We start from the raw sequence: 27758 nt of genomic DNA on the forward strand, positions 1-27758 counted from the left end.
ACTGTAAGAGACAGAGGAAAGCTCAGTCTCAGTGACGATCTGCTTCAGCATGAGGACCCTTCCTGTCAGCTTTCTCCTGCTGCTGGTGAGTTAAAGTTCTGTGTGATGTGATACACTAGAGCCGCTCGCACTGCTTCATGTTTCTCTGCTCATATCTTTTGATAACAGGCATTTATGTTGCAGGAACTAAGTCTGTCACACTGTGTAAAGTCAGCTTTATGAACAATGGGCTACAGAAACTTTGCTTTCCATTGAATGATTAACTGATGTGATTGTTTGCCATGCGTCAGATAGTAAGAACTGTAAAGGAAGGACATGTTTGAATTAGTTCTGTTGAGTTTGGTTTATGTTACAGCCATTAGGGGTGTGGATGAAAGGGACTTTCGTTCCTCTAAATCTTCTGGGTCATGACACAAGAACATTAGTCTGCACTTTAATAATTGTTTGCATTGTAATCTCATGCCTTAAAGCACCCGTCTACTCTCATATATGCTTATTATTAATAAAAAATAAATAATTATGTGAACTGAGTCAAAATGCATGGCAATATCTAATTATTGTATATAGTATTCTTTACAATCTGCACAGATGTGAGCTTCATTTTTCAAGGACTGACATGTGAATAAGAAAATTTCTGATGTGGTTTGCAAACGTATATGTCCTCAAGCATTCTTATAACATAAACATCACACACATCACATTTGATTTATTACTGTGAATGCTGGCCAGAAAATACATATCATGTTTTCGGAAAACACCTAGATATTGATTTGGCAGAGGTCCTAAACTTTTAAAGTTTTTCCATCAGCAGTAACTAATTAGCTTTTGACATCATTAACCGATACTGACAACTATTCAACTTTTAAAGGATACTTTGCATATATTTTCAGCAGCTAGGCTGCAGATATGTGGATGTCTGTTAAGTGGCCTGTCAATGGACTATAACCTCATGATCAAATTAAATTAGATTTTTAGTTAATCATACCCAGAGGTGGACGAAGTACATAACTCCATTACTTGAGTGAATGTACTGTACAGATACTGCTGGTCAAATATTACTCCATAACAAGTAAAAGTTACAAAGACAGATTTTTACTTAAATAAAAGTACAGAAGTACTTGCTTTTAAAAGTAATTAAGTACCAAAAAGACATTTCCTTTTTTATGTCAATGCACTGTTTTATTGTTGTATGTAATACTTTCAATACCTTATGCCTTAGAAGCGACTTACAATACATTAGGCCTACTGAATACATTGACTAGCTTGTAGTATCTTTGGAATAAAGATCTTTTAGAATGTTGAAAACCTACAGAAAAGAAACAAGTGAGTTGACAAAACACTGTTTTATTTAACAGTCCTACCCACCTCTGGCAGTGTGTGCACACATCTAGTAGCCAGTAATAATCCACATTTGAACTGAGTGCACAGTGAAATTGATGTAAATACTGATAAGAAAAAATAAAACTGCCATAAAACAGTGCTGCTTCAAGCCAAACACCTATTGTTCTTTGTTAGGAGGCGTACATCAGTTCTTCTGTGGCTTTATTTTCGTAATATTTTCGTTTACACAATTTTTCAAAATCAGAAAATATTGTGTGTAATATCACAATAACTTATTATTAAATTGTTGTAAATAAATATCACATTTGCAACTGATCAGTGTTCAAGAAATGCTGGGAAATCACTTTCCATAACCCAACAAGAATGATTGCTGAAAAAAAATAATACTGAAAAAGGAAAAAAAAAAATTACCTACTGACTTTCAAAGCTGCTAGATACTGTAGTAATGACTTTCTACTTTGAGGACCTTGATAGAAAAGCAGTGGAGTGAAAAGTACGATATTCACCTTTCCAAACTAGTGAGGTTAAGTACAAAATTTTCCAGAAAAACAAAATGTACTCAAGTCAAGTACAGATACTCAAAAATGTACTTAAGTACAGTACAGGTACATCTTCAAAAATTAGAATATCATGAAAAGGTCAATATTTTTTGTCACTCATTTCAGAAAGTGAAACCCATATATTACATAGATTCATTACACACAGAGTGAAATTTCAAGCCTTTATTTCTTATAATTTCGATGATTATGGCTTACAGATAATGAAAACCCAAAATTCAGTGTTTCAGAAAATTAGAATATTACATAGGATCAATAAAAAAGGATATTTTAAACAGAAATGTCAGGCTTCTGAAAAGTATGTTCATTTCTATGCACTCAATACTTGGTTGGGCCTCCTTTTGCATGAATGATTACTGCATCAATGCAGCGTGGCATGGAGGCAATCAGCCTGTGGCACTGCTCAGGTGTAATGGAAGCCCAGGTTGCTTTGATAGCGGCCTTCAGGTCATCTGCATTTTTGGGAGATCTTCCTCTTGACAATACCCCATAGATTCTCTATGGAAATGCAAAATTTACTTTCATCTGAAAAGAGGACTTTGGACCACTGAGCAACAGTCCAGTTCTTTTTCTCCACAGCCCAGGTAAGACGCTTCTTGTGAAGCTCTCCCAAGTGTTTGAATCAGCTTTGCTTGACAGTATTCTCAAGCTTGCAGTCATCCCTGTTGCTTGTGCACCTTTTCGTACCCAAATTCTTCCTTCCAGTCAACTTTGCATTTAATATACTTTGATAAAGCACTCTGTAAACAGCCACACCTTTCAGTAATGACCCTCTCTGACTTACCCTCTTTGTGGAGGGCATCAATGATCATTTTCTGGATCATTGTCAAGTCAGCAGTCTTCCCCATTATTGTGGTTTCAAAGAACAAGAGATACCTGGAATATATACTGTAGGGATGGTCATTAAATTGAAACTCAAATGTAAATATTCTAATATTTTGAGATACTGATTTTTGACTTTCATGAGCTGTAAACTCTAATCATCAAAATTAAAACAAAAAAACTTTTGAAATGTTTTACTTTACATGTAATAAATCTAAAATATATGAAAGTTTCACTTTTTGAAATAAGTTACAAAATAAAATGTTTTTCACGATATTCAAATTTTTTGAGATGTACCTGTAATCAAATAAATGTACTTTGTTACTGTCTACCTCTGATCATACCAAATTTCACAGTGGGAAAACAAATGAGTTAATTAAAGTTAAATCATAAATAATATGCCCATCAGGCTAAATGAAGGGACTTTCACCCTGACATTACGAATAAAGAATCTTTATGCAACAGTATTAATCGTCTCTTTTGGTGATAAAATCAAGTATAAACAAACAATGTACGTCTATGCAGTGAAAACTGTATTTAATTAACCTAATTATGCTGATGACTGAAAATTTACTTAATTGTTTTGTCAAAACCTTCTCGGCAAAATGTTTATGTTTAAAATAAATTTTCAATGTAATTTAAGGATCTACATTTCAAATTTAAAACCATCTTCACTGTAAAAAAAAACAAAATGTTGCAAATAATAGAACATTATTGCAGTTTACAAGAAAATAAGCATTCGGTCTTTTTACTTCACTTAATTCAATGCGTTACTTGCCCTTGTAATTTGTGGTAAAATTTATTAGCAATTTTGAAGTGCAAAATTTAAAAAAAAAAGTTGAAATTGAAGTCATTTGAAAAGCTGGTTTTGGCTTATCTGAAGGACATCACTGGACCCCCTCCAGTTTGCCTACACAACAAACAGGTCTGTGGATGATGCAATCAACATGGGACTGCATTACATACTGCAAAACCTGGACAGACCAGGGACTTATGTGAGGATCCTGTTTGTGGACTTCAGCTCGGCCTTCAACACTATCATCCCAAACCTCCTCCTACCCAAACTAACTCAGCTCTCCGTCCCCACCTCTGTCTGTCAGTGGATCACCAGCTTCCTGACAGACAGGCAGCAGCTAGTGAAGCTGGAAAAATACATTTCCAGCACCCGCACCATCAGCACTGGAGCTCCTCAGGGCTGCGTACTCTCCCCACTGCTCTTCTCCCTCTACACCAACGACTGCACCTCTAAAGACCCCTCTGTCAAGCTCCTGAAGTTTGCAGATGACACCACACTCATCGGCCTCATTCAGGATGGTGACAAGTCTATTTACAGACAGGATGTTAAAGAGCTGGCTGTCTGGAGCAGTCTTAACAACCTGGAGCTCAAAACGCTCAAAACTGTGGAAATGATCGTGGACTTCAGGAGAAAACCCCCTGCACTAACAATCATGAACAGCACTGTAACAACAGTGGAGTTATTCAGATTCCTGGGCAGCACCATCTCTCAGGACCTGAAGTGGGACATTCACATTGACTCTATTGTCAAAAAGGCCCAGTAGAGGTTGTACTTCCTTCGCCAGCTGAGGAAGTTCAATCTGCCACAGGAGCTGCTGAAACAGTTCTACTCTGCCATCACTGAATCCGTCCTCTGTACTTCAATAACTGTCAGGTCCAGCTCAGCTACCAAATCGGACCTCAGAAGACTACAGAGGGTAGTCAGGACTGCTGAGCGAATCATTGGTACAACACTCCCCAGTCTCCAAGAACTGTACTCATCCAGAGTGAACAAAAGGGCTGGTAAAATCACTCTGGACCCCTCACATCAGCACACTCCCTCTTTGAACTGTTACCGTCTGGTCGACGCTGCAGAGCTCTGAGCACCAGAACGACCAGACACAGAAACAATTTCTTCCCTCAGGCAATACATCTCATGAACACTTAACAATAAACATGAAACTCGCAACACTATCATACTTTTTATTTTTAGTTTTCATTTAACACACATACTTATTACAGTTCAAACTTGCACCTAACATACCAGCACATACTGAATGGTCTATTTTGTGTTTGTGCTATTTTGCATATTGTCCATTTTGTATATTTGTACATATTTTTTTTTTATTATCTGTGTCCTGTCGTTGTCATTCTGTCGCACTGTGGAGTTACTGTCACTAAAACAAATTCCTCGTATGTGCAAACATACCTGGCAATAAAGCTCATTCTGATTCAGAAAATTTTTTTATAAATGTCAGTGGCTACCATTGACCAACATTCTTCAAATATTGCTTAGTATTGTTTTCATATTATTTTCATGAAGATGAAGTACAATTTCACAAGAATTATGAGTGCTGAAATTGTTTTTCTTTTGTTTTTAGTTTTTTAGTTGACATTAAACTCAGTGCTATTTCTCATATAATATGGACATTTTCTTCCTCTATAATATGGACATATTATGGCCAGATTCACACATTGACTTAACTATTGTAACTTTTGTCATTTCAACTCAGTCTGTCTGGAGCGTGTGTATATGGGCTGACAGCGCGAGGATACGACAGAAGCGTGCATGGATCATTGATTCGTTTACTATTGAGGAAGAATACCCTGGTCCGTTTCCATATAAAATAGGAAAGGTGAGCAGCATCAAAACAGTCACCACATCAGCTATAGAGCTCATTCAGTTCAGTTTTATTTGAATACTATTTTTCACATAACAGTACATGTTAAATTGCTGGATAATAATGATCATGTGAATATTTCAGTGTGTATGTTGTTTGTGTTTCAGGTTGAACTTGATAGGTCTTATTTAGTAAATTACATATTACATGGTGATGGTGTGGATAAAGAGCCAAAGGATATTCTCAGCATTGATAAATCAGGTTATGTTTTAGTACATGGAAGGCTGGACTATGAAAACGGCCCTAAACTTCTCCGTGTAAGTTATCCTTAAGAACACTGAATCCATTGCATAACAGCATTGAAATTCATTCAAATACACTGCAAGGAAGCCTTGTATATTAATTTTCACTGGAATCAATTGCAGTCAACATTTGAAGCAAGAAATCAATCCAATAATGAAGTGGATACAAGACTTGGGCTTGAGATCAAAATATTGGACATAAATGACCATGCACCAAAATTTCAAAAGTCAGTCTATGAAGTGACTGTGGACGAGTCACATGATCAAGGTAATCCATTATAGTTTGTACTTCACTACTTCACTATTCCCTTTATGAAAAAAACAACAGAACATCCTGTCATTATTTACTCACCCTCGTGTCATTGCAGTCCACAGTGTTGCTATTTTTCTCTTCATAACACGAAAGTAAACTTTTTTTTTAATTATTCTAATTACTACACACTACACGGGCTTTTGCAGCTGCCGGTACTATAAAAAAAGATAATCAAAAATAAAAATTCTGTCATCATTTACACACCCTCATGTGGATCCAAAAGACTTTTGTTCATCTTCGAAAACACCATTGATCACTGATCAGGGCTGCGTTTCCCAAAAGCTTCGTAAGGCTAAGTAGATTGTAAAAATGGTCATACGAATCTTAGACTTACGGCCTGTTTCCCAAAAGTATCGTTTACTTACAAAGTAATCTTTGTAGATCTACAAGTGCTCTGAAGTCATCGTTGCTCCCTAAGTGTGTCGTAAGGAGACAGATTTATAAGGTCACCTGCAGGACAACCGGCAAAGTGTACCTAAACTTTATTCATTTCCAGTGTGACTTCAATATTGTTCTTATGTGTATTTAGTCATTAGTTTATAGCTTTGCTTGTGTATTTATTTGTTTAAATTAATTTAAAGGGGTCATATGATGTTGCTAAAAAGATAATTATTCAGTGTATTTGGTGTAATGCAATGTGTTTACGTGGTTCGAGGTTCAAAAAACACAGTATTTTCACATTGTACATTATTGTTGCTCCTCTATGCTCCGCCTTTCTGAAACACGCTGATTTTTACAAAACTCATCGTTCTGAGAAGCAATGTGTGCTCTGATTGGCCAGCTATCCAGTGTGTTTTGATTGGGCGAATACCTCAAGCATGTGACGGAAATGTTAAGCCCCTTACCAACATTCAATGTGCGACGACACAAAAACAATAAAACCCATTATAAACGAGGCATTTGTTGCTTCCAGAGAGGACATAATTACAGATTATAATTACTCATACAGTCTTTTTTTACGTTGCGTTGCGCTGCATAAACATAACACCATGTCTGCATTTGTGATCGTAGAAATGACAAACAAGCGCTACTCTACACTGCTCAAAACTTGTGTTTGAATAGTAAGTAGCCAATTCTTTAAATATCGAAACGTACTTACAGGCTGTGAGTCAGAAGCACCAGACTGTCCTTGCAACGTTGGAATTGCCTCACTTTATAGTGTTGACAGCCATTCATAGTGTTCACATTGTAGGCTACTCTTTCCCAGGTTCAGGAAATAGTCCTCCGTAAAATGTGCTGCACACACTCGAATATTTGCGTTGTACTGGTCTGGAACAGTGTTGTAAACCACTGATTTCTAGTTGTGTCCTCATTTGGAAGCCCAAACAAAATACTTTCACAACGAAACACGGCATCTCCACGACATGGCTGCGGCAACAACAATACTACAGCGAGAATAATTGTTCCGCCTTCTTTCTTTACGTATACGTTTGGGCAGTATTATGCAAATCTTCCCACACCGTGACGTAGACATGTGGGTGTGTGTTTAAATGAGCCGTTTTAGGACAGCGTGGATGAGTCTTAACTTTTATAGAGAATATCTCTTTGGGTTTGAGACTTTAATCTTTGCAACTTTAGGGATCTTATATATGCACAAACAGCTTGTGCAATACTCCAAAGACAAAGGAAAACATGAAATAGCATCATATGACCCCTTTAACAAAATTAAACCAATAAAATAAAAAATGTAATGAATGAATGAATGATGAAAAACCAGCCATGCATTGTACCTGGAAATAACGTCTCTAGATATGATATACTATAATAGCTATATATATACACACACACACACACACACACACATATATATATATATATATATATATATATATATATATATATATATATATATATAGTATATTTATATTATATTATATTAAATTGTTGTTGTCTGGAACACAGCATTAGGTTAACATTTCAATAAACAAGTGCGTACTACAATTACGAGCCATTCTATAAGGTGACATTTCAGCACTACACAAATGGAAAAGCTACGTGCGATTATGTTATTGTGTTAAGTGCATTTTTGTGAAACGCACACGAAACAATAACGAACGTTCATATAATGACTCGTAGTAAAATTATCTTAATCGCTAAGATCAATTGTTATCAAGAAACGCAGCCCAGTGCACAAACATAGAACTTGTATGGTAAATGAAAGCTCAAACATGCTTGCTTGATGTGCGAGAACCAGTGAACTTTGTTCTTAGTTGTGACGCAAATATGTTTGAGCTACTATTTTGCCATATAAGATGTGCTCTTTGTATGTGCCTTGATCAATGTTTAATGTGAATAAAAGCCTAAATTAAACATGCTCATCATATGACGTAATCACATCTCTCCAGAACATATGTGTTAAACTGCTCAATTCATTGATTACTTCTACAATGTCTTTGTGTACTTTTTGAAATGTCAGTGTTTTGGTGTAATGGACAGTCAATGTAGCGTGTTTTGAACAAAAACCTTATGGGTATCCATTTAACTGCAGGCAAATACATGGTTAATTAATAACTTTTTTTTATAATTTTTTTTTTTTTTATCACATCCATTGAATATGCATTTTTTTAGCTTGACAGCCACTGGTCACCATAAACCGTCGTTGAACAGCAAGGGCTGCGTAATGATTTTAAAAAAATAATAATAATAAATATATGTCACGGTGCACACACGAGGAGGAAACGGGAACGTGCAGACGAGGACGTAAACTCAAATAATTGTCTTTAAAGTAGACATCGGGACAAGACATGGCAGGACAAGGCAAGGCTTACAGACAGGAAACACCAGGGGTAACGAGTAGACCAGACCAAATCAAACTGAACAGACAGGACTATAAATACACAGGTAAATCAGATAATGAGACGAACACGGCTGGACGAGAATTAACTAATGATTACATTTAACAAGGACAGGAAACAAACCAAATATGGACACAAGAGGCGGGAACACATGACACACACGACAGAGGACTGACATAACTCCCCCCTCCCGAAAGGCTTGTCCTGAGCCTTAACAGTTCCACCGGGGAGGGGGGGGTGGGCGCTCTGGAGGCCCCTCAGGACAGACACGGACAGGAACACAGGACGGGGACCTCCAGAGTGGAACAGACAGATGGAGGCCAAGGCGGAGCTGGGAGCTCAGGAGGCCATGGCAGATGGTCTTCGGGGCCTTGGCCTCGGACCCCTCGGCTCGGCCCCTACAGCCGGATCCCTTTTACCCCCCCCCCCAAATTTCCCTGGGGAAGTTAGGGGGTATCAGGAGCCCTCCGGGGCTAGACACACTGAACAGTACAAGACAGGACAGGAACAGGACTGGGACAGGACAACCCACAGGAACAGGAAGCCCTCCTGGGCTAGCTCGGAAGCTGAGGCTTCTCCTGGGCATGACAAGGAGTCAGGGGCCCTCACAGGGTCCCTCAGCAACCGCCTCCAGTTCCACGACAAGGGTGCAGGCAGCTGGAAATGGCCTCCGCGGCCACTACAAGAAGAGCCTATGGTGGGATCACGAGTGGCGACTTCTTGCCAAGGGACGGACAGACACAGGAACAAAAAAAAAAACAGACTTTTCAAAACGGAGTGAAGGGGCGCTGCTTACTGTTAGGTCTGGTCTTCTGTCATGGTGCACACACGAGGACGAAACAGGAACACGCAGACGAGGACGTAAACTCAAATAATAGTCTTTAATGTAGACATCGGGACAAGACATGGCAGGACAAGACAAGGCAAGGCTTACAGACAGGAAACACTGGGGGTAACAAGTAGACCAGACCAAATCAAACTGAACAGACAGGACTATAAATATACAGGTAAATCAGATAATGAGACGAACACGGCTGGACAAGAATTAACTAATGATTACATTTCACAAGGACAGGAAACAAACCAAATATGGACACAAGAAGCGGGAACACATGACACACACGACAGAGGACTGGCAATATATATATATAAAAGTGACAAAGTGACATGACATATGGCCAAGTATGGTGACCCATACTCGGAAAACGTGCTCTGCATTTAACCCATCCAAAGTGCTCACACACAGCAGTGAACACACACACAATATGAAGTGAAGTGAAGTGAAGTGAAATACTGCCAAGTATGGTGACCCATACTCGGAATTCGTGCTCTGCATTTAACCCATCCAACGTGCACACACACAGCAGTGAACACACACACCGTGAACACACACCCGGAGCAGTATATATATTTACAGCATAATTTTCCACAGGATAAATAACAGTATATAGGTTTGAAGCAGCATTTGGGTTGATAAATAATAATGGACGTGTAAGTATTAACACTTAATTTTCTCAATATGTATCAAGGCAAGGAAGTACTGACTGTACTGGCTTCTGATCAGGATGATTCAAGTACAAACAATGGAACATTCGTTTTCACAATCAAGTCTGTCACACCAAAGACAGATCATGTTGAATTTTATATTCATCAGCAAAAAGAATCTGGGACAATTTATTTTAAGGGGTGTTTGGACTATGAGGTATGACCTTAATTTCTTTCATTGGTATTAATGCATTATTTTTGTACCTATGATACATCTGCTCATTGAGACAACACGTTTTTTTTTTCGTGCTTTATGAATATTTCTCCTTTCCCGTCTAAGAAATTTTCTGCTAAATGAATCTTTTCCAGAAAGCTCAGAAATACACACTCCTTGTTGAAGCAAAGGACAAAGGGGAAAAGATACAGCTCTCAAGTACAAGTACACTGATAATCAATATTTCAGACAATAACAACAATCTTCCAGAGTTCTCTGGCAAAACAGTAAGTTTCATAGTTGACTGTTATTATGCTTGTGATTTTCTTGACTATTGCTTTTAATGGCAAGTTAGAAATACTTTCCAGTGAAACCAAATTAAATATTTGACTTATTTTAGGGACCAGGGAAGGTCAAGGAGAGAGAAACTGGGGTTGAAGTTCTGCGACTGCAAGTAACAGACAAAGACGCCCATGGTTCAAAAGCTTGGAAAGCCAAATACACAATCCACGAAGATAAAGAAGAAATATTCAAAATAGAAACAGACCCTGTTACGAATGAAGGAATTTTAACAGTCGTTAAGGTAGGTAGATGGTTGATGTTTTGTTTTGTAAGCCAACCTGCCCAAAGGTTGAGTATGTGTGTTGCTGGTTATGATGCTCTAAAATCAGTGTTTACACAGAAATGCCTTTATAGTTGACTCTGCACAAAACACATTCTCACTCCCAACTCGTCACATATTGATGCTTGGTCAGGACCCTTTGGCATAAATTTTTGACGCAAAGGGTACCCCTTTACCCCATTTTTTGACATGCATGGTCCTCCGTTGCTTTAAATTAAAAACCTTTGGCGTCAGTATGCCAATGCAAAAGGCATTTGGAATAGACCCTTTTTGTGCAGACGTCACAATTATGTCACAGCGCTAGCTCGAGGCAAATTCAAGGCCCATTCAAATCAACGCAGATTCGGCTATATAAGGATCTTAAAATATCATCTTGTTGTTATGTTGGGTGCCAGAATCGACATGGTACAGGCTCCGATTTGAAATTTTATTGCATACCTGCTGCCACTGCCAGACAAAAAACCGACGACAGCTGTGGTTAAATGCAATAAAACGAGCGGACTGGACAGAAATGATCACCAAAAATGGTTGCGTTTGCAGCGCACACTTTTTATCAGAAAAGGTTCATTAAAGTATTGTCTTTGTTGTTATAGATTATTTATTGTTACGTGTCTAAAGATTTCTTATGCATCTCACGATTATGCTGTGTATGAAATAATGTCTGTGTGTATGTGTGTAAAACAACTGCCGATTTATATGCTTAATCCTCTGTAATATACATTGTTGTGATTGATAGTGGCTGAAATTTCTAAGAACTTGACAAGAAAGAATAATCAAACACAGAAAGTTCAAAATTAGTTTCTGGAATTTTTTTTTCTAGAAAATATGCACATCTTACTGTATGTAAAGTATTGTAAAGGTACTAAAATGTCCCTGTAAATTTAGCTTACATCATTTACAGGATGCATATACTTTAAAATAGGCTAACTATTTTAAAGTATATGCATTGCATGATACATTATAAAATAATATATCCATCACATTGAATGTTTAACTTACTTTTTGTATTTTGGCCCAGTTCACTCTCATGTAGCTGTAAAAATAGTTGCCAGCTGAAATTGAAATATATATATATATATATATATATATATATATATATATATATATATATATATATATATATATATATATATATATATATATATATACATCTTCATGACTAGATAGACACAGGTGAGTTTCTCTTTACTGCACATTAGGTTTCTCTATAGATATGAGTCACTCAACCATAGGTAACGTTAATCCTGTCAGTGGAACCACAGTTCCTTCAGAGGCACGACTGTGGTTCCACTGAAACAGTTTCAGAGGCTCCTGGGGCATATGGCATCCGCAGCTGCAGTCACGCCGCTTGGATTGCTTCATATGAGACCACTTCAGCACTGGTCGCACTCCCGAGTCCCGAGGTGGGCATGGCGCCATGGTGCACTTCGGGTGAATATCACACGGGAGTGTCGACGCTCCTTCAGCCCCTGGACGGACCTTGCCTTTCCACGGGCCGGGGTGCCCTTAGAACAAGTGTCCCGGCATGTTGTTGTCACAATAGATGCCTCCAGCACCGGCTGGGGCGCTACATGCGACGGGCAGGCAGCCTCGGGGCTCTGGACGGGGCCTCGACTGCTTTGGCACATCAACTGCCTGGAGCTGTTGGCAGTGCATCTGGCCTTGCGGCAGTGCATCTCTCCGTGCGGACAACACTGCGGCTGTCTCATACATCAACCGGCTGGGAGGTATACGATCACGCCGCATGTCACAGCTCACCCGCCATCTCCTCCTCTGGAGTCACACGCAGCTCAGGTCGTTGCGCGCTGTCCACATTCCGGGGGAGCTCAATCGTGTGGCCGATGAGCTCTCACGACAGCTCATTTTCCCCGGAGAGTGGCGACTCCATCCCGAGACGATCCTGCTGATCTGGAGTCGATTCGGGGAAGCTCAGCTAGACCTGTTTGCTTCCCGCGAGTCCTCCCGCTGCCAGCTATATTTCTCCCTCACCGAGGGGCCCCTCAGCATGGACGCACTGGCACACAGCTGGCCTCGGGCTTTACGCAAGTATGCATTTCCCCCAGTGAGCCTGCAGTGAGCAGGTCCTGTTGGTCGCGCCGTATTGGGCCACCCGGACCTGGTTTCCCGAACTCATTCTCCTCGCGACAGCCCCTCCCTGGCGCATTCCTCTGAGGAAGGAACTCCTTTCTCAGGGGCTCGGCACCATATGGCACCCGCGCCCAGATCTGTGGAACCTTCATGTGTGGCTCCTGGACGGGACGCGGCAGACTTAAGTGGTCTACCACAGGCCGTATTAGAGACCATCACTCAGGCTAGAGCTCCTTCAACAAGGCAAGCCTATGCACTGAAGTGGAGTCTGTTCGCGAACTGGTGTTCTTCTCGCCGGGAAGACCCCCGAAGATGCATGATTGGAGTAGTGCTTTCTTTCCGGCAAGAAAGGTTGGAGCGTAGGCTGTCACCCTCCACCTTGAAAGTGTATGTGGCTGCTATCGCGGCCCATCACGATGCAGTGGACGGTCGGTCCCTGGGAAAGCATGATCTCATCGTGAGGTCCCTGAGGGGTGCCAGGAGGTTGAATCCCCCTAGGTCACCACGGATGCCCTCCTGGGACCTCTCTATCGTCCTGGCTGGACTTCAGAGTGGTCCCTTTGAGCCGCTAGACTCAGTCGAACTGAAATTCCTGTCGGCTAAGACAGCGCTCCTGACCGCGCTCACGTCCATCAAAAGGGTCGGGGACCTCCAAGTGTTTTCGGTGAGTGAAGAGTGCCTTGTGTTCGGGCTGGACTACTCTCACATTGTCCTGAGACCCCGGCCTGGATACGTGTCCAAGGTTCCCACCACGCCCTTCCGCGATCAGGTGGTGAACCTGCAAGCACTGATCCAGCCTTGGCGTTGCTGTGTCACGTAAGAGCATTGCGCATATACGTGGACCGCACCGGGAGCTTCAGAAGCTCTGAGCAACTCTTTGTCTGCCACGGAGGTCAGCAGAAAGGGAAGGCTGTCTCCAAGCAGAGGTTGGCCCACTGGATAGTGGATTCCATCGCCTTGGTGTACCAATCCTAAGGCGAGCGGTGCCCCCTCGGGGTGAGGGCTCACTCCACACGGAGTGTTGCCGCCTTCTATGCGTTGGCGCACGGCGCCTCTTTGGCAGACATCTGTAGAGCTGCAGGCTGGGCGACACCGAACACCTTCGAGATTTTACAGTCTCCGTGTTGAGCCAGTCTCTTCCCGTGTGTTGGGTAACAGGTAAGTGGCGGGAAGAGTTGGCCGGTGTCACGCTTGCTGCGCCATTCCCCCTCACCCGGGGATACGAGCGCCTTTTTTCCTCCTCCAGGCGAACCCTGGTGGAGTCCTCCAGCACCCACGGCAGTCAGACTGGGCGGAGCAGCTCGCCCGGGTCTCCAGTCAGCCCCTGTACTTGGCTAGGTGTCCGTATGGCCTGATTCCCTTCGGGTAATCCCACACGTGTATTCGTCCACGGTACGGTTTCCCTCACGGTAAAGCCGTGTCTTCCCTTTGACAGAGCTCTCTGTAAGGCCCTGCTGGCAGCCTTCCTCCCTACTCCTAGGTAGGATCTGCCCCAGGGTCCAGTCGTATGTAGTACTGCCCCAGGCCTGGGTCAGTCCATATCAGTGTCTCCACATGTTACCTCCCTTCGGGCAGGATGTGGCCTCCGTAGCGCTCTTTTCCGGAAGGCTCGCTTCCCCGTCGTTACTGCCAAGCTTTAACAACAAATAGGAAAGACTTGAAGCTATCTTTCATAGAGGGTCGAAATCCCTTCCGACTTCTTGGGTAAATCTCCAGCAATGTACTCAGTGGTCCCTGCGGGCACCAAGGTTAGCGAATTTGCGCTGGGGCAATGGGAAGGTTGCGACCTTCGCATGGCATGGCTAGCTTGTCAACATCTGCATGCCACAAGGTCGTGACGGGGTTCAGGTCGTGGCGCTTTCCATAAGACCCCTATGTCGTCATGACATAACTCGTAGTGACCGACAGACAGGGAACGTCTCGGTTACGTACGTAACCCTCGTTCCCTGATGGAGGGAACGGAGACGTTATGTCCCCATGTCACAATCTGGAACATCGCTGGTTGCCTAGGACTCGTTCTTGGCTCCTCAGTGAGTAAAACCTGATGAGTGGATGCACCTGTTGCCCTTTTATACCCGTATGTACGGGGAGTGGCTCAGGTATGCTAAATCCACTAGCCAATTTTCATTGGCGTTTTCTCTTAAGTCAGAGATGTTTGGGGTTTCCAAGTAAATCCCCTATGACGTCACGACATAACGTCTCCGTTCCCTCCATCAGGGAACGAGGGTTACGTACGTAACCGAGACGATTTTCACCACTATTTGTCTTCAATCTTCAATTCTCATAGCTAGCGTTAGTGAAGCGGTCAGTGGACTCAACCTAAGCTCCGCCCACAGAAAAATGTCACTGTTTACTAACAGACAAAGGGTCTATAATATCGTCATGATTAAATTATATATTTGGTAATAATTTTAACATTATTGTATATATGTTGGGTTGTGATTTTTCAATGTAACCAGTCACAATTTTATTTACATTATATTATTTTACACATTTATGAGCAAGTAACCCAACCCCTGCCCCTAAACCTACCATTTGTCAACAAAACACAGCATATAAGAGGCAGATACAACTACAGTCACAATATAATTATTAATATTCCAAGTATTCCGAGGCAAAGCGTTTGATTCGTGAGAGAAATACACGCGATCACCATTTCCATTGACCATAAAGGTCAGATCCTATGCACAGTCTGTGCACAAATTAAAAAAATTGCTGCCAGAAGAAGCGTCACATCAGCTCTGGTTGTGAAATGTCATTGGCTCTTGTGTGTCTCATGACCGATTGCATCATGCTTCTAACCGGCATACACTGCTGTAAGTCAGCCGCCGATCGGCCTTTGCAGCGCCACATGAAATCAAACACACCTAGGGCCAGATTTACTAAAAAGGGCAGATTTTAGCGCGAGAGCACAGTTCCAAAACAGCGCAGATGGGTGTGGAATTTTCTGTGGGTGATTTACTGACATCGCGCAAATTCTCAACATCTCATTTCGTTAATGACCAATGCAATCTACCAAGCGCAGCACAAATTACCAAAAAGGATATGTTCGGATGCTTTTAGGCGTAAAATAATACCGCAAATACCAGTAATTTGACAAGCACAAGTGTTTGTAAATTGCATTGTGTAATTCATTTTAATAGTCTCCTCCCATAAATGTTGCATCTGAAAGGGAAACAAGTGCATATTAAATAAGGTCGGGGCAAAAATAGCCTTGTTCGCATTAATTCTACAATGCGCGTCTTTAGTAAATCCTGACAGTACTATTTTAATGCCAAAAGATGGTTTGCGCTGGCCTAATCTGTTAGTAAATCTAGCCCCTGGTATCTTTATGCATAAAATGTGAGTAATTTACTGGAGCGGGACCATTTTCAGCGATTAAAACCTTATGTTTTACTCTGAAGCCTGACAATATCTTTGTGCAAAGAACAGACAACTTGTTTGTAATGATTTTATACTGCTTTTGTATGGACAGTTTTTGCAATAAATACCTGTGACTGTACTTTCATTTACCTGTTACCTGTTTTGTATTGTTCAGAAGTTGGTAGGTTTAGGGTAGGGGTGGAGTTAGGTGCTCCAAAATTTATATAAAATTATTTATATTTTTACAAATGCATGCAAACCATGAAATGTGTCTTGGTCTGGTGCATAAGGCAAACAGCTCAATGCAATGGAATACCCTGCACGTTGAAAAGTGACCCCATCTCACGAATGTGCATTTCAATGGCATAATTTTCTGTTTCTGTTTGGTGTACTATTTATATGCAAAAATCAACTTTGGCGTGCATATGAAACGCAATTGGTAGGTTTAGGGGTGTGGGATAGGTGTGTATTATACGTACGCCAAATTGTGTTTTATATGCACACCAACAGTGTGTATCATATGCACGCAAACACTGTGTATTAAATGCAAGTCAAACGTGCGTATTGAATGAAAGTCAGTTTCTACATCTAAATAGCACGTAAAATACAAAAAACAAATCGGGCTATTGATATGCATTTTCATGAGACTGGGCTCAAAGTGACTCTAAAGGGGTCCTGACAAAGCATCAATATATGACGGATTGCTGGGATAGGAGGTATTTTAAAGCAGAACAGATACAAAAATATCTCTATATACTTTAATGTTGATTTTTCTCTAAACTCGCTTTATTCATTTCAGCAAACGGATTACGAGGAGCAAACACATCACAATTTGTCCATCAGTGTCCAGAATGAAATTCCTTACTTTTCCTGTAAGATTAAAAAGAAAGTACCAAATGCCATGTGGGTGCTCGAGAAAATATCCCAAAGCTCTGACATGAGTGCTGCAAACCTCTATAAAAGCATTCCAGTGACCATTTATGTTGAAGATATCAATGACCCTCCGGTGTTTATACCCCCTGTTAAACACGTTGTGGTAATGGAGAACATAGATATTGGAACAAGTCTTACAACCTTCACCGCTAAAGACATGGATGGAAGCCACGTAAACACATTTAAGTAAGAGAAGCTAATATTACTGTATATGTTTCACTAATGGCTCTGACACTGTTAAAAGCAAAGTATCAGGTGAAGTCATCTGGTGTTTCTTTGAATCTCAGGTTTGTTACAGGTGAAGATATTGCTAAATGGATAACTATTGATGCAAAGACTGGAAAAGTATCCACGATTACAATTCTGGATAGAGAGTCACGATTTGTGATAAACGACACCTATATAGCAACCCTGTATGCTGTGGATGAAGGTAAGACGTTTTATTTCCTTTTATTTTCAAATTAATTTAATTTGAGATACATGCATTTACTTACATCTAGTTTAACTGATATCTTGTTTACTTGCATAAAAAAAATACCTCATGATTCCTGATCATGTTTTATACTCTAATTTCTGTTTCCTCCATTCTCTGATCTGCAGGTGTTCCTCCGCTGACAGGGACTGGAACTCTGGTGATTCACTTGAATGATCAAAATGATAACGTGCCAATACTGGAGAGGAATGCAGTTAGCATATGCATAGATAAACAGCCCACACTGGTCAACATCACAGCCGTAGACCTGGACTTTCCTCCATATGGATCACCTTTCTACTATGAGCTTTTAGGAGATGTCAAGGACAAATGGAGGGTTGAACCAGCTCATGGTAATGCCACTGTCTTCTTCACTCAGTCCAGAACATCATATTTCATTTTGAAAACGCATCACAAAAATAAAATAGGTTATTAACACATGCTGACTTTAGGTAAATTATGTCCTGAGTGTTCTTCCATGACTTCCTTAAGATTCCTGTGCCTACATTAACAGCCAAGAGTTTAGAATAATTAAGTTTTTTATGTTTAAAATTAAAATATTAATCAGCATAACTATTTTCAACATTTATAATAAATGTTTCTTGAGCAGCTTTGATCAGGAATAAATTACATTTTACAATATATTCAAATAAAAAATAGTAATTTTAGTCTGTGATAATATTTCACAATATTACTGTATTATTGATCAAATAAATGTAGCCTTGGTGAGCATATGAGACTTATTTGAAAAACATTTAAATCTCTTAATTATTCAAAATATTGACCCATATATACTTACACTAATACTAACTCTCATTTTATCATCACTATTTTTCTCCTGAAGGCACAACGGTGAGTCTTATAAAAGACAAACTTGTGTATTCAGGACATCACCTCCTCCAGATCAAAATATCAGACCAGCAGGGACTTTACTCCATCCAGAACTTGACGGCCACAGTGTGTGACTGCTCTATCACTCCCAACTGCCATGCCAGGATGGTTTTGCAGACTCGGATGGGGCCTGTTGCCGCCTGGATGGTTATTCTTGCAATTCTGATTCTCACAGGTGAGATGGTGATGTCTAATATTTGGATGAGTACTAATAGGTAATGAAGGATTTTGCAAACGGTTTCATAATACTGAAACCCTTCTGTACAATCCTAGTCAATCCAAGCATGAAAGGTGTGGTAAAACAATTGAAGACTTGCCATGGAAACCTGTAGAAACCTGTTTTTGAACGACACATACAATTTTGAAAGTTTTATTTTTGTTCTCTGTAAATACTGTAGTTTTGTTTTGCCACAAGGCACTTTGAATGTTTGTTTTTCTGCATTTGGGGAAGAATTGGGGGTAATTTATTCACTTAATTTTAAAGGAATAGAACTGAAACCCAAAAATGAAAATTTGCTGACAATTTAATTACCCTCAGGCCATCCAAGATTTGGGTGACTTTGTTTGTTCTGAACATTTCATCGCTTGCTCACCATGGATCCTCTGCAGTGAATGGGTGCCATAAGAATGTATTGGAGGAAGAAATGTTATGGAATATGGACTCATATTTTAGCTGAAAACAACAGTTAAAATGTTAATGATGGGTTTGTTTGTTTCTTACAAACATGCATCCTTTCACTTTCAGGATTTAGACCGTATCATAGTACTGAGACTGCTCTCATTAGAATTACAAATGACCTGCTTGTTGTGGTTATATCTCTTTATTAGTTCTACTGGATCTTAGCGCTGCGTTCGACACTATCGACCACAACATTCTTTTAAACAGACTAGGACACTTTGTTTGCATTACTGGAAGTGCATTAGCATGGTTCAAATCGTACTTATCTGAACGCCATCAGTTCGTAGCAGTGAATGAAGAGGTATCATATCGATCACAAGTGCAGTACGGAGTACCTCAAGGCTCAGTACTACGGCCGTTACTTTTCACGCTTTACATGTTACCCTTGGGAGATATTATCAGGAGATGGTGTTAGTTTTCACTGTTATGCTGATGATACTCAGCTCTATATTTCTTCGCGGCCCAGTGAAACACACCAAATTGAGAAACTAACGGAATGCATAGTCGATATAAAAAACTGGATGACGAGTAACTTCTTACTGCTAAATTCTGAAAAAACAGATGTGTTAATTATCAGACCTAAAAACCCCACATGTAATAACCTAGAACACTATCTAACACTTGACGGCTGCTCTGTTATTTCTTCTTCATCATTTAGGAATCTAGGTGTGCTGTTTGATAGCAATCTTTCATTTGAAAGCCATGTTTCTAGCATCTCTAAAACTGTGTTTTTCCATCTCAAAAACATATCTAAATTGCCACATATGTTCTCAACGTCAAATGCAGAAATAATAATTCATGCGTTTATGACCTCAATGTTAGACTATTGTAATGCTTTATTGGGTAGTTGTTCTGCACGCTTGATCAACAAATTACAGTTGGTCCAAAATGCAGCAGCTACAGTCCTGTAACGAACTCAGCCTCTGTGGCTCCCTCCGATCACCACCAGAGGGATCCTTCACCTGAGTATTAACTCTGTCATTCGGACTTCATTTCCCATCACACCCCGTACCTGAGACTGATTACCTGCACAGGTGTTCCCCATTGACTGGTCTATTTAATCTGCTCCACCCTTGCTCTCATTGCAAAGTCTTATTCTTGCCATGCAGACATTTCTGAGCGTTTATCCCGTGTTTGATTTCCTGTTGCCGACCTGGACTGTTTACCCGTTTATGAAAGAACTCTGCCTGCCTAATTTGACTCTGCCTGCCTTGCTGATCTGTTGTGTTATCTGTCTGCTGCCTGCCCAGACCTCTAGCCCGAACTCTGTTTATGATTCTGCTCTGCCTACGTGGTGTCACGAATCTGGTCCATGCTCTCCCGGTCAACCACCACTAGAGGTCACCCGTTCACCACATTGACTTCACTCACAACACACTGGACTCCATTTCCCACAATCCATTGCACCGACGACACGCACACCTGTTCACTATCTCGCCCACACCTGATCACAATTTCACAATCACCGTCACTCATTATTTAAGTCTGGGACTTGCTCTTGCTCACTGCCGAGTATTATTAGCCCGTCTACTCTACAAAGCGTTTCCCTGTTTTCTAGTCAGTTTTCCTGTGTTTTGATTCCTGCCCGAGTTCTTGGATTATTCTCTCTGCCTTGCCCTGTCTGGATTTTGTACGCCGATCGTCGACCCACGCTTGCTCCACGGATTGCTCTGTCTTGCCTCTGCCATACCTGTTTGCTGTCTCCCGACCCTGCCTGTATGACCATGTTTTATAATAAAGCTTTGCACATGGATCCGCACGTCTCACGTCTCGTCAGCCCCATGACAAGTGGTACCTGACGCCTGTGATTGACTTATGTTTTTATGACCATTCTTTTGTGATAATAAAGCTGCACATGGATCTTAAAGACACTGCCTCCTCGTTACAAGTCATTACTAGAACCAGGAAGTACGACCATATTAGCCCGGTTCTGTCAACACTGCATTGGCTCCCCATCAAACATCGTATAGATTTTAAAATCTTGTTAATTACTTATAAAGCCCTGAATGGCTTAGCTCCTCAGTACTTGAGCGAGTTCTTTTCACATTATAGTCCTCCACGTCTGCTGCGTTCTCAAAACTCTGGCCATTTGATAATACCTAGAATATCAAAATCGACTGCGGGCGGTAGATCCTTTTCCTATTTAGCACCCAAACTCTGGAACAATCTATCTAACACTGTTCAGGAGGCAGACACACTCTGTCAGTTTAAATCTAGATTAAAGACACATTTCTTTAACCTGGCTTACACATAACACACTAATACACTTCTATTATTCAAATCCGTTAAAGAATTGTTAGGCTGCATTAATTAGATCAACCGGAACCGGGAACACTCCCCATAACACATGATGTACTCGTTACATCATAAGGAGAATGGCATCTACGCTAATATTTGTCTGTTTTTATTCAGTTTCTCAGTCCGTGTCCAGATCAGATGATAGATCGGCACCGGGAGATGATGTATGTGGCCCTAATCGTCGGCAGAGGCCGGACACCTGGATGAGCCCCGGGGACATATCCCCAGTCACTGTAGTCACCAGATCCAGTCCGTATCCAGATCAGATGGTGGATCAGCACCCAGAGACGACCTCTACAGCCCTGAACGTCAGCGGAGACCAGGACACCGAGATGAGCGCCAGAGACAGATCCCCAGTGAGGACCCCGCCACTTAGACAGCCATCTGGAACCAGTTGAGCCCTTACAATCTAACTTTGCTGCAGTTGGAATTGAACTGCTGGTTCGTTTGGCCAGAGGAGAACTGGCCCCCCGACTGAGCCTGGTTTCTCCCAAGGATTTTTTCTCCATTCTGTCACCGATGGAGTTTTGGTTCCTTGCCGCTGTCGCCTCTGGCTTGCTTAGTTGGGGACACTTCATTTCCAGCGATATCGTCGACCTGATTGCAAAGACACTATTTAAACTGAACTGAGCTGGATGATGACATCACTGAATTCAATAATGAAATGCCTTTAACTGAAAATCTTTTTTTTTATCTTTTCATTTTACATTATTGACACACTATTTTCCTTTTTTGATATTGTGCTGTTGCTTTGACACAATTTACATTGTTAAAAGCGCTATATAAATAAAGGTGACTTGACTTGACAATATGTTAATTGATGGACTAGAGTGGTGTGGATTATTGTGATGTTTTTATCAGCTGTTTGGACTCTCATTCTGACGGCACTCATTCACTACAGAGGATCAATTGCTGAGCAAGTGATGTAATACTACATTTCTCCAAGTCCAATAAAGAAACAAACTCAAACATCTTCAATGGCCTGAGTAAATTTTAATTCACTATTCATTTAGACACTTCAAAATGGGTTCAATGGAGCTGATAACTTTGTGAAAGTATCCAAGTTTAATATAAATACTCTCTTTTTATATTTCAGCAATGTGCTTAATAAGTCTACTGATGTCCTGCAAGGCAAAGAAAAAAATGATTATGATGGATGATGGCCTCGGTTATCTCATCAAAACGAATACGGAAAATCCAGGAACAGACTGCATGGTAATTTCATCACACAACTAGTAATGTTTGAATTTGTGCATTTTATTCAATTTTAGGTAACACTTTAAAACAAGGATTTATGTCAACATTATCTCAAGTAATTAGTTTATGTAATAACATGAAAGAACAATGCACACATCATTTGTTAATGTTAAAATATAAATATAAAATGTATAATTTAACACACACACACTTGTTGTGTTGTAATTAATTATTGCAATATAACAAATACTGTAGAATAGCATTACATTGCATTATGATTATAGATTAAAAAATGCTTTAAACATTTTTGACCATGGTTAGTACAAATCATTAATTAATAATAATAAACCTAACCTTAGTGTAAAGTATTGATAAGTTCAGCTCATATTTATATCAAACATTAAACATGTTGCCTTGAATAACTTTTAATGTAAATCCTTATGTGTTCATGAAGGTGTCTTCCAGTGTAGGTATTCACAAAACTGATTCTTCCAACGTAAACGGTATAAATGCGACTAAAACTATGAACTCAAGCCAGAAGGGCACATCACAAACTGTGAGTAACAATAAAACTCTTCATGTTCTTTGACAGTTGGGGTGAATTAGAGCACTGTAAAAAGTGATAAGTTGACTTAACTTAAAACAATTTAGGAAACCCGTTGCCTTAAAATTATTAAGTAAATAATAATTAAAAAAATACGTTAAGTGAATTGTCAAGTTCAAGGGGTTTCCTCAATTTTTTTAAGTTAAGTCAACTTATCACTTTTTACAGTGAGCATTCTGGGAAATAATATTTTGCTGTCAAACCAAATTCAAACAATTATTATTAATATTGTCTATAATGTTTCTGGAAATAGCCTGCATGTTGTGTGTATGATAAATTGTTCAAGAGTAAGTCAAACAGAAATAATAAAAAAAAAAAAAATGTATTTATTCCTACTTCCTTAAATTGAAATTGTGCATCCTGTTTGCTACCATAAACAGGAGACATTTTCTTAAAAAGATAATTTTGCTTCATGACATCCAGGTGATGCACAAAGGACAGCTGGCCGTTTCACAGACTCCATCGTCAGTCTACAACGACCAGCCATTCCAACACTCGACGTACAGGGTCAGTATTAACAGCTACAGCAAGATTTCAAAGTGTTGGTCATTTCTCTTGATTTGCAATGGACCGTTTCTGTATGTTTTTCAGAATTCCACAAGACGTGCATACAGAGGAAATTTTCAGGTAAGAATAAAATGACAGTAATAATTCACATGATATGCTAACTGCAGCAAAACTCAGCCTTTTTCTCAACATTGTCTGTGCTTTTTTCAACCAGCAATCGAGTGTCAAATCAAGTTGTAGAAGCAACTATTCCTGCCACACCAAAGCATCTTACATGGGTGAAAACCTTGCCATTCTCATCAAGCAGGTGATTTTACATTTACATTTAGTTAGCAGATGCTTTTATCAAAGCAACTTACAAATGAGGACAATAGAAGCAATTAAAACCAACAAAACAGCAATAATATGTAAGTGCTTTGGCAAGTCTCGGTTAGCCCAACGCAGTACACGTAGCAAGGTTTTTTCATCATGAATAAAAATAAAACAAATTGATAGAATAAAATTAGAATAGGGAACGCTAGTGTTAGAGGGTCATTCAAAAAAAAAAAAAAAAAAAAAAATATATATATATATATATATATATAATGTCACCGTACATTACTACTCTAGTGTCTACTCAATCTTTATTTATATATTTTTTTTCTTAATTTCAGAACTATAATTTGTGAATTTTGTGATAAAATGTAATGTCATCTAAAAAATGAAAAAAAAAAAGAGTTTTAAGAATCTTGTGTTAATGTTACCATTAAGTTAATTTTGAATGACGTCCAATTTTTAAACATTTTAAAATCTTTAGGTAACACTTTATTTTAGGGTCTCTTAACTAGTTGCTTATTAGCATGCATATTACTAGAATATTAACCATTTATTAGTAGTAATTAAGCACATATTAATGCCTTATTCTACATGCCCTTATTCTACATCCCTAATCCTACCCAATACCTAAACTTAACAACTGCCTTACTAACTATTAATAAGCAGCTAATTAGGAGTTTATTGAGAGAAAAGTCGTAGTTAAGTAAGGAATAATTGACGACGGGCCGTTGAATTATTAGAAAAATAATGCACACCCGAGGTGGTGATGCGGCCACGACGCGAAGCGGAATAATTGGTCCGGAGTCAATTATTCCGTTTATACTACGGTTGCCACACCTCAAGACATCGATCAGATTATATATTTCAAGGGATTCGTCCGGTTTTTCTACTTAAATCGCTATTGTGGGTAGGATTATTTCTTCCGCATCTCATCCAACGACTCTTTTGCTAGTTCCAAAACGTCATTTTAAAGCTGGCAATGGAGGCTTGAGCCGTTGATAGCAGACTAATGCAGTTAATAATGAAGTTATTAGAAAGAGAGCGAGAGAGACAGAGACACAGAGAAAGAGAAACAGAGAGAGAGAGAGAGAGAGAGAGAGAGAGCTTGTATGAATTAGGCTACCTCTGTGTGTCCCTCAACAGTGTTCTGAAGCACCGTCTCTAAACTGTAAGTCTGCTTTAAGATGCAGCGCTGTTATTACCTCGCTAGTGAGAAATGTCTGTCATGTTGTTGTTTTTGTTAGTCCTGTGTGCTGTATAGGTAACGCTAGCACTACTGTATGCTAATTTCCGTTATTACAGTTAACTATGCGAAGTGATATGGAACTGTAATGCGGTCAAGAGAGCTGCCTGGAACTACGTTCGCCGTGCGTTTCCCTGAAAATAATTGCACACCTCAGAACGTTCGTCAGCCAATCAGATTCAAGCATTCAACGGCCCCGTAGTATAATAGTAAATAAGTGTTCCCTATTATAAAGTGTTACCAAACTTTATTTGTTTGTTTGTTTGAACTAGTGCTGTCAAATGATTAATCGCAATTAATTGCATACAAAATAAAAGTTTTTGTTTACATTATATATTTATGAATTATTATGTATGTATAAATACACACATTATGAAAATATTTACGTTTATACATTTATTCATATTCATATTCTTATATTTTGTTATATATAAATATATTTAATATAAACAAACAACATATTTTTCTTAAATATATACATGCATGTGTTTTTAGTTATATATACATAATAAATATAAACACATATATTATGTAAATAAAAACTTTATTTTGGATGTGATTAATCGTTTGACAGCACTAGTTTGAGCAATAAGGGAACATTCCATTTTATAATTTTTCAAAAATTATGGGAAAGTTACGGAAGCGTATTGCATTCACTTGAGGAAAAAAAATCTACTCTGTTTTTCTGAATTAACGAGTTAATTATCTCAGAATTACGAGATAATTTTTCATGAAAAAAAATTATTTCTGTTTTTCTGAATTAATGACTTAATTATCTCGTAATTCTTACGAAATTCTTGCTCTGTTTTTCTTAATTCAGAAAAACAGAGCAAAAACGTTTTCATGAAAAATTATCTCGTTATTAACTAATACTCTTATTATTAAATAATAAGAGTATTAGTTACAGAAAGTTAAGGTCAGGGTCAGTAGAATAATTTGACTTATACAAAGTTACTTAGTAGAATGTCTGTTAGGGGAGCATCAAAATAAAGCGTTAGCAGATACTATGTAGAAAGTCTGCTAATACTCCGATGACTTCTAGTTGTGTTGCAAAGTATAGTTAGTAGAACATCTAAAGTGGACATTCAAATTATAGTTTAGAGCAGATAACTCTAAATTAACATTTTATTAACATTACTGGAATAAATTTTGTTCATAACTTTGAGAGAACCATTCTGAAAACGTTCCTTGTTCCTTGAGTAAACATTAAGAACTCTAGATCAACAGGATTGTTTAGATCGTGAGAAATAAATGTGGTTAATTGTGTCCAAATGTTTGACAGGACATAAGGAAATAATTTTCATGGTACTTTTTTCCCCTTCTTCTCCTCAGAAACTACTTGCTCTCCAAGCCCATGATGAGGAATGTGATATTTACAAACCGTGCTGTTACGCAGAGGAAGGACAGCCTACAATCAATGATGAATTGGATGCAATATCCATTCCAGAGGATGACTTTCATCCAGAGATGCTTAAAAATCTGGACAGCCGGTTCAGTCGGCTAGCAGTGATCTCCAGACCTGACCTGAAGGTGTCAACTATCTCAGGAGGTTTAGCCTAAATATAAATATTTAGGACAAAATGCAAAAAAGGTCTTCAAAAGTTTTACTACAGTTCTACAGTATCAGCGATGATAAATATAACTCCATTTGCATTTCCTGAATGCAAAAATCCACAGTGTTGCAACAAAGCAACAAAGGAGTAGTTTTATGTGAGCTCGGGTTTTTGGCTTTTGTTTTGTTTCTTTTTCGTTCTGTATTTTTTGCACTGTGTTCTTGGGGAATAATTTGCTGACATTTAATGCAAAAAAAATATTCTGGTGTAATAATTTGATAAAACCTGCTCTAAGAGTACATGGGTGAATGGTGATAATAGCATGTTTAGTTGCTGATAAGCGTGTTTGAAGAGAATGTCTATTTTGACTGTGTTATGCAAACTCTTGACATATCTGGGTCTGTTGTTCCTCTGGGCGTGAAATTGTTTCTGGTGTTTTGAATCCTTCACTGTAAAAATATGAAAGTCTGACTGTTGTTTTAGTATTATTTGTACACTGACGTATGAGAATCGATGAATGTTTAATAAAAATCAGTGTTTAATCTACCG

At 39.4% G+C, this 27758-nt stretch overlaps 1 protein-coding gene across 1 annotated transcript; it reads left to right on the plus strand.

Moving 5' to 3' along the window:
• On the plus strand, window positions 1-27758 carry LOC306860660 (cadherin-like protein 26). Its single transcript, XM_079402469.1, has 17 exons — window positions 1-85; window positions 5228-5350; window positions 5503-5652; window positions 5761-5905; window positions 10275-10447; window positions 10600-10731; window positions 10845-11027; window positions 17317-17636; window positions 17738-17880; window positions 18051-18275; window positions 18767-18988; window positions 22887-23005; window positions 23442-23543; window positions 24015-24098; window positions 24183-24218; window positions 24313-24405; window positions 26989-27758. Exons 1-17 carry the CDS (start codon window positions 50-52, stop codon window positions 27214-27216), a joined length of 2514 nt encoding a protein of 837 aa, XP_079258595.1. The 5' UTR covers window positions 1-49; the 3' UTR covers window positions 27217-27758.

Source organism: Barbus barbus (assembly GCF_936440315.1).
Source record: "Barbus barbus genome assembly, chromosome: 41".
NCBI classification, from domain to species: Eukaryota; Metazoa; Chordata; class Actinopteri; order Cypriniformes; family Cyprinidae; genus Barbus; species Barbus barbus.

What these genes read in the sequence shown, in the direction of transcription:
- LOC306860660 (XM_079402469.1), top strand. Translation starts at nt 50, where the DNA reads ATGAGGACCCTTCCTGTCAGCTTTCTCCTGCTGCTG. An exon ending in AGAAGGGCACATCACAAACT is followed by an intron (nt 23,544 to 24,014) that starts GTGAGTAACAAT and finishes CATGACATCCAG; the next exon opens with GTGATGCACAAAGGACAGCT. An exon ending in CATACAGAGGAAATTTTCAG is followed by an intron (nt 24,219 to 24,312) that starts GTAAGAATAAAA and finishes TTTTTCAACCAG; the next exon opens with CAATCGAGTGTCAAATCAAG.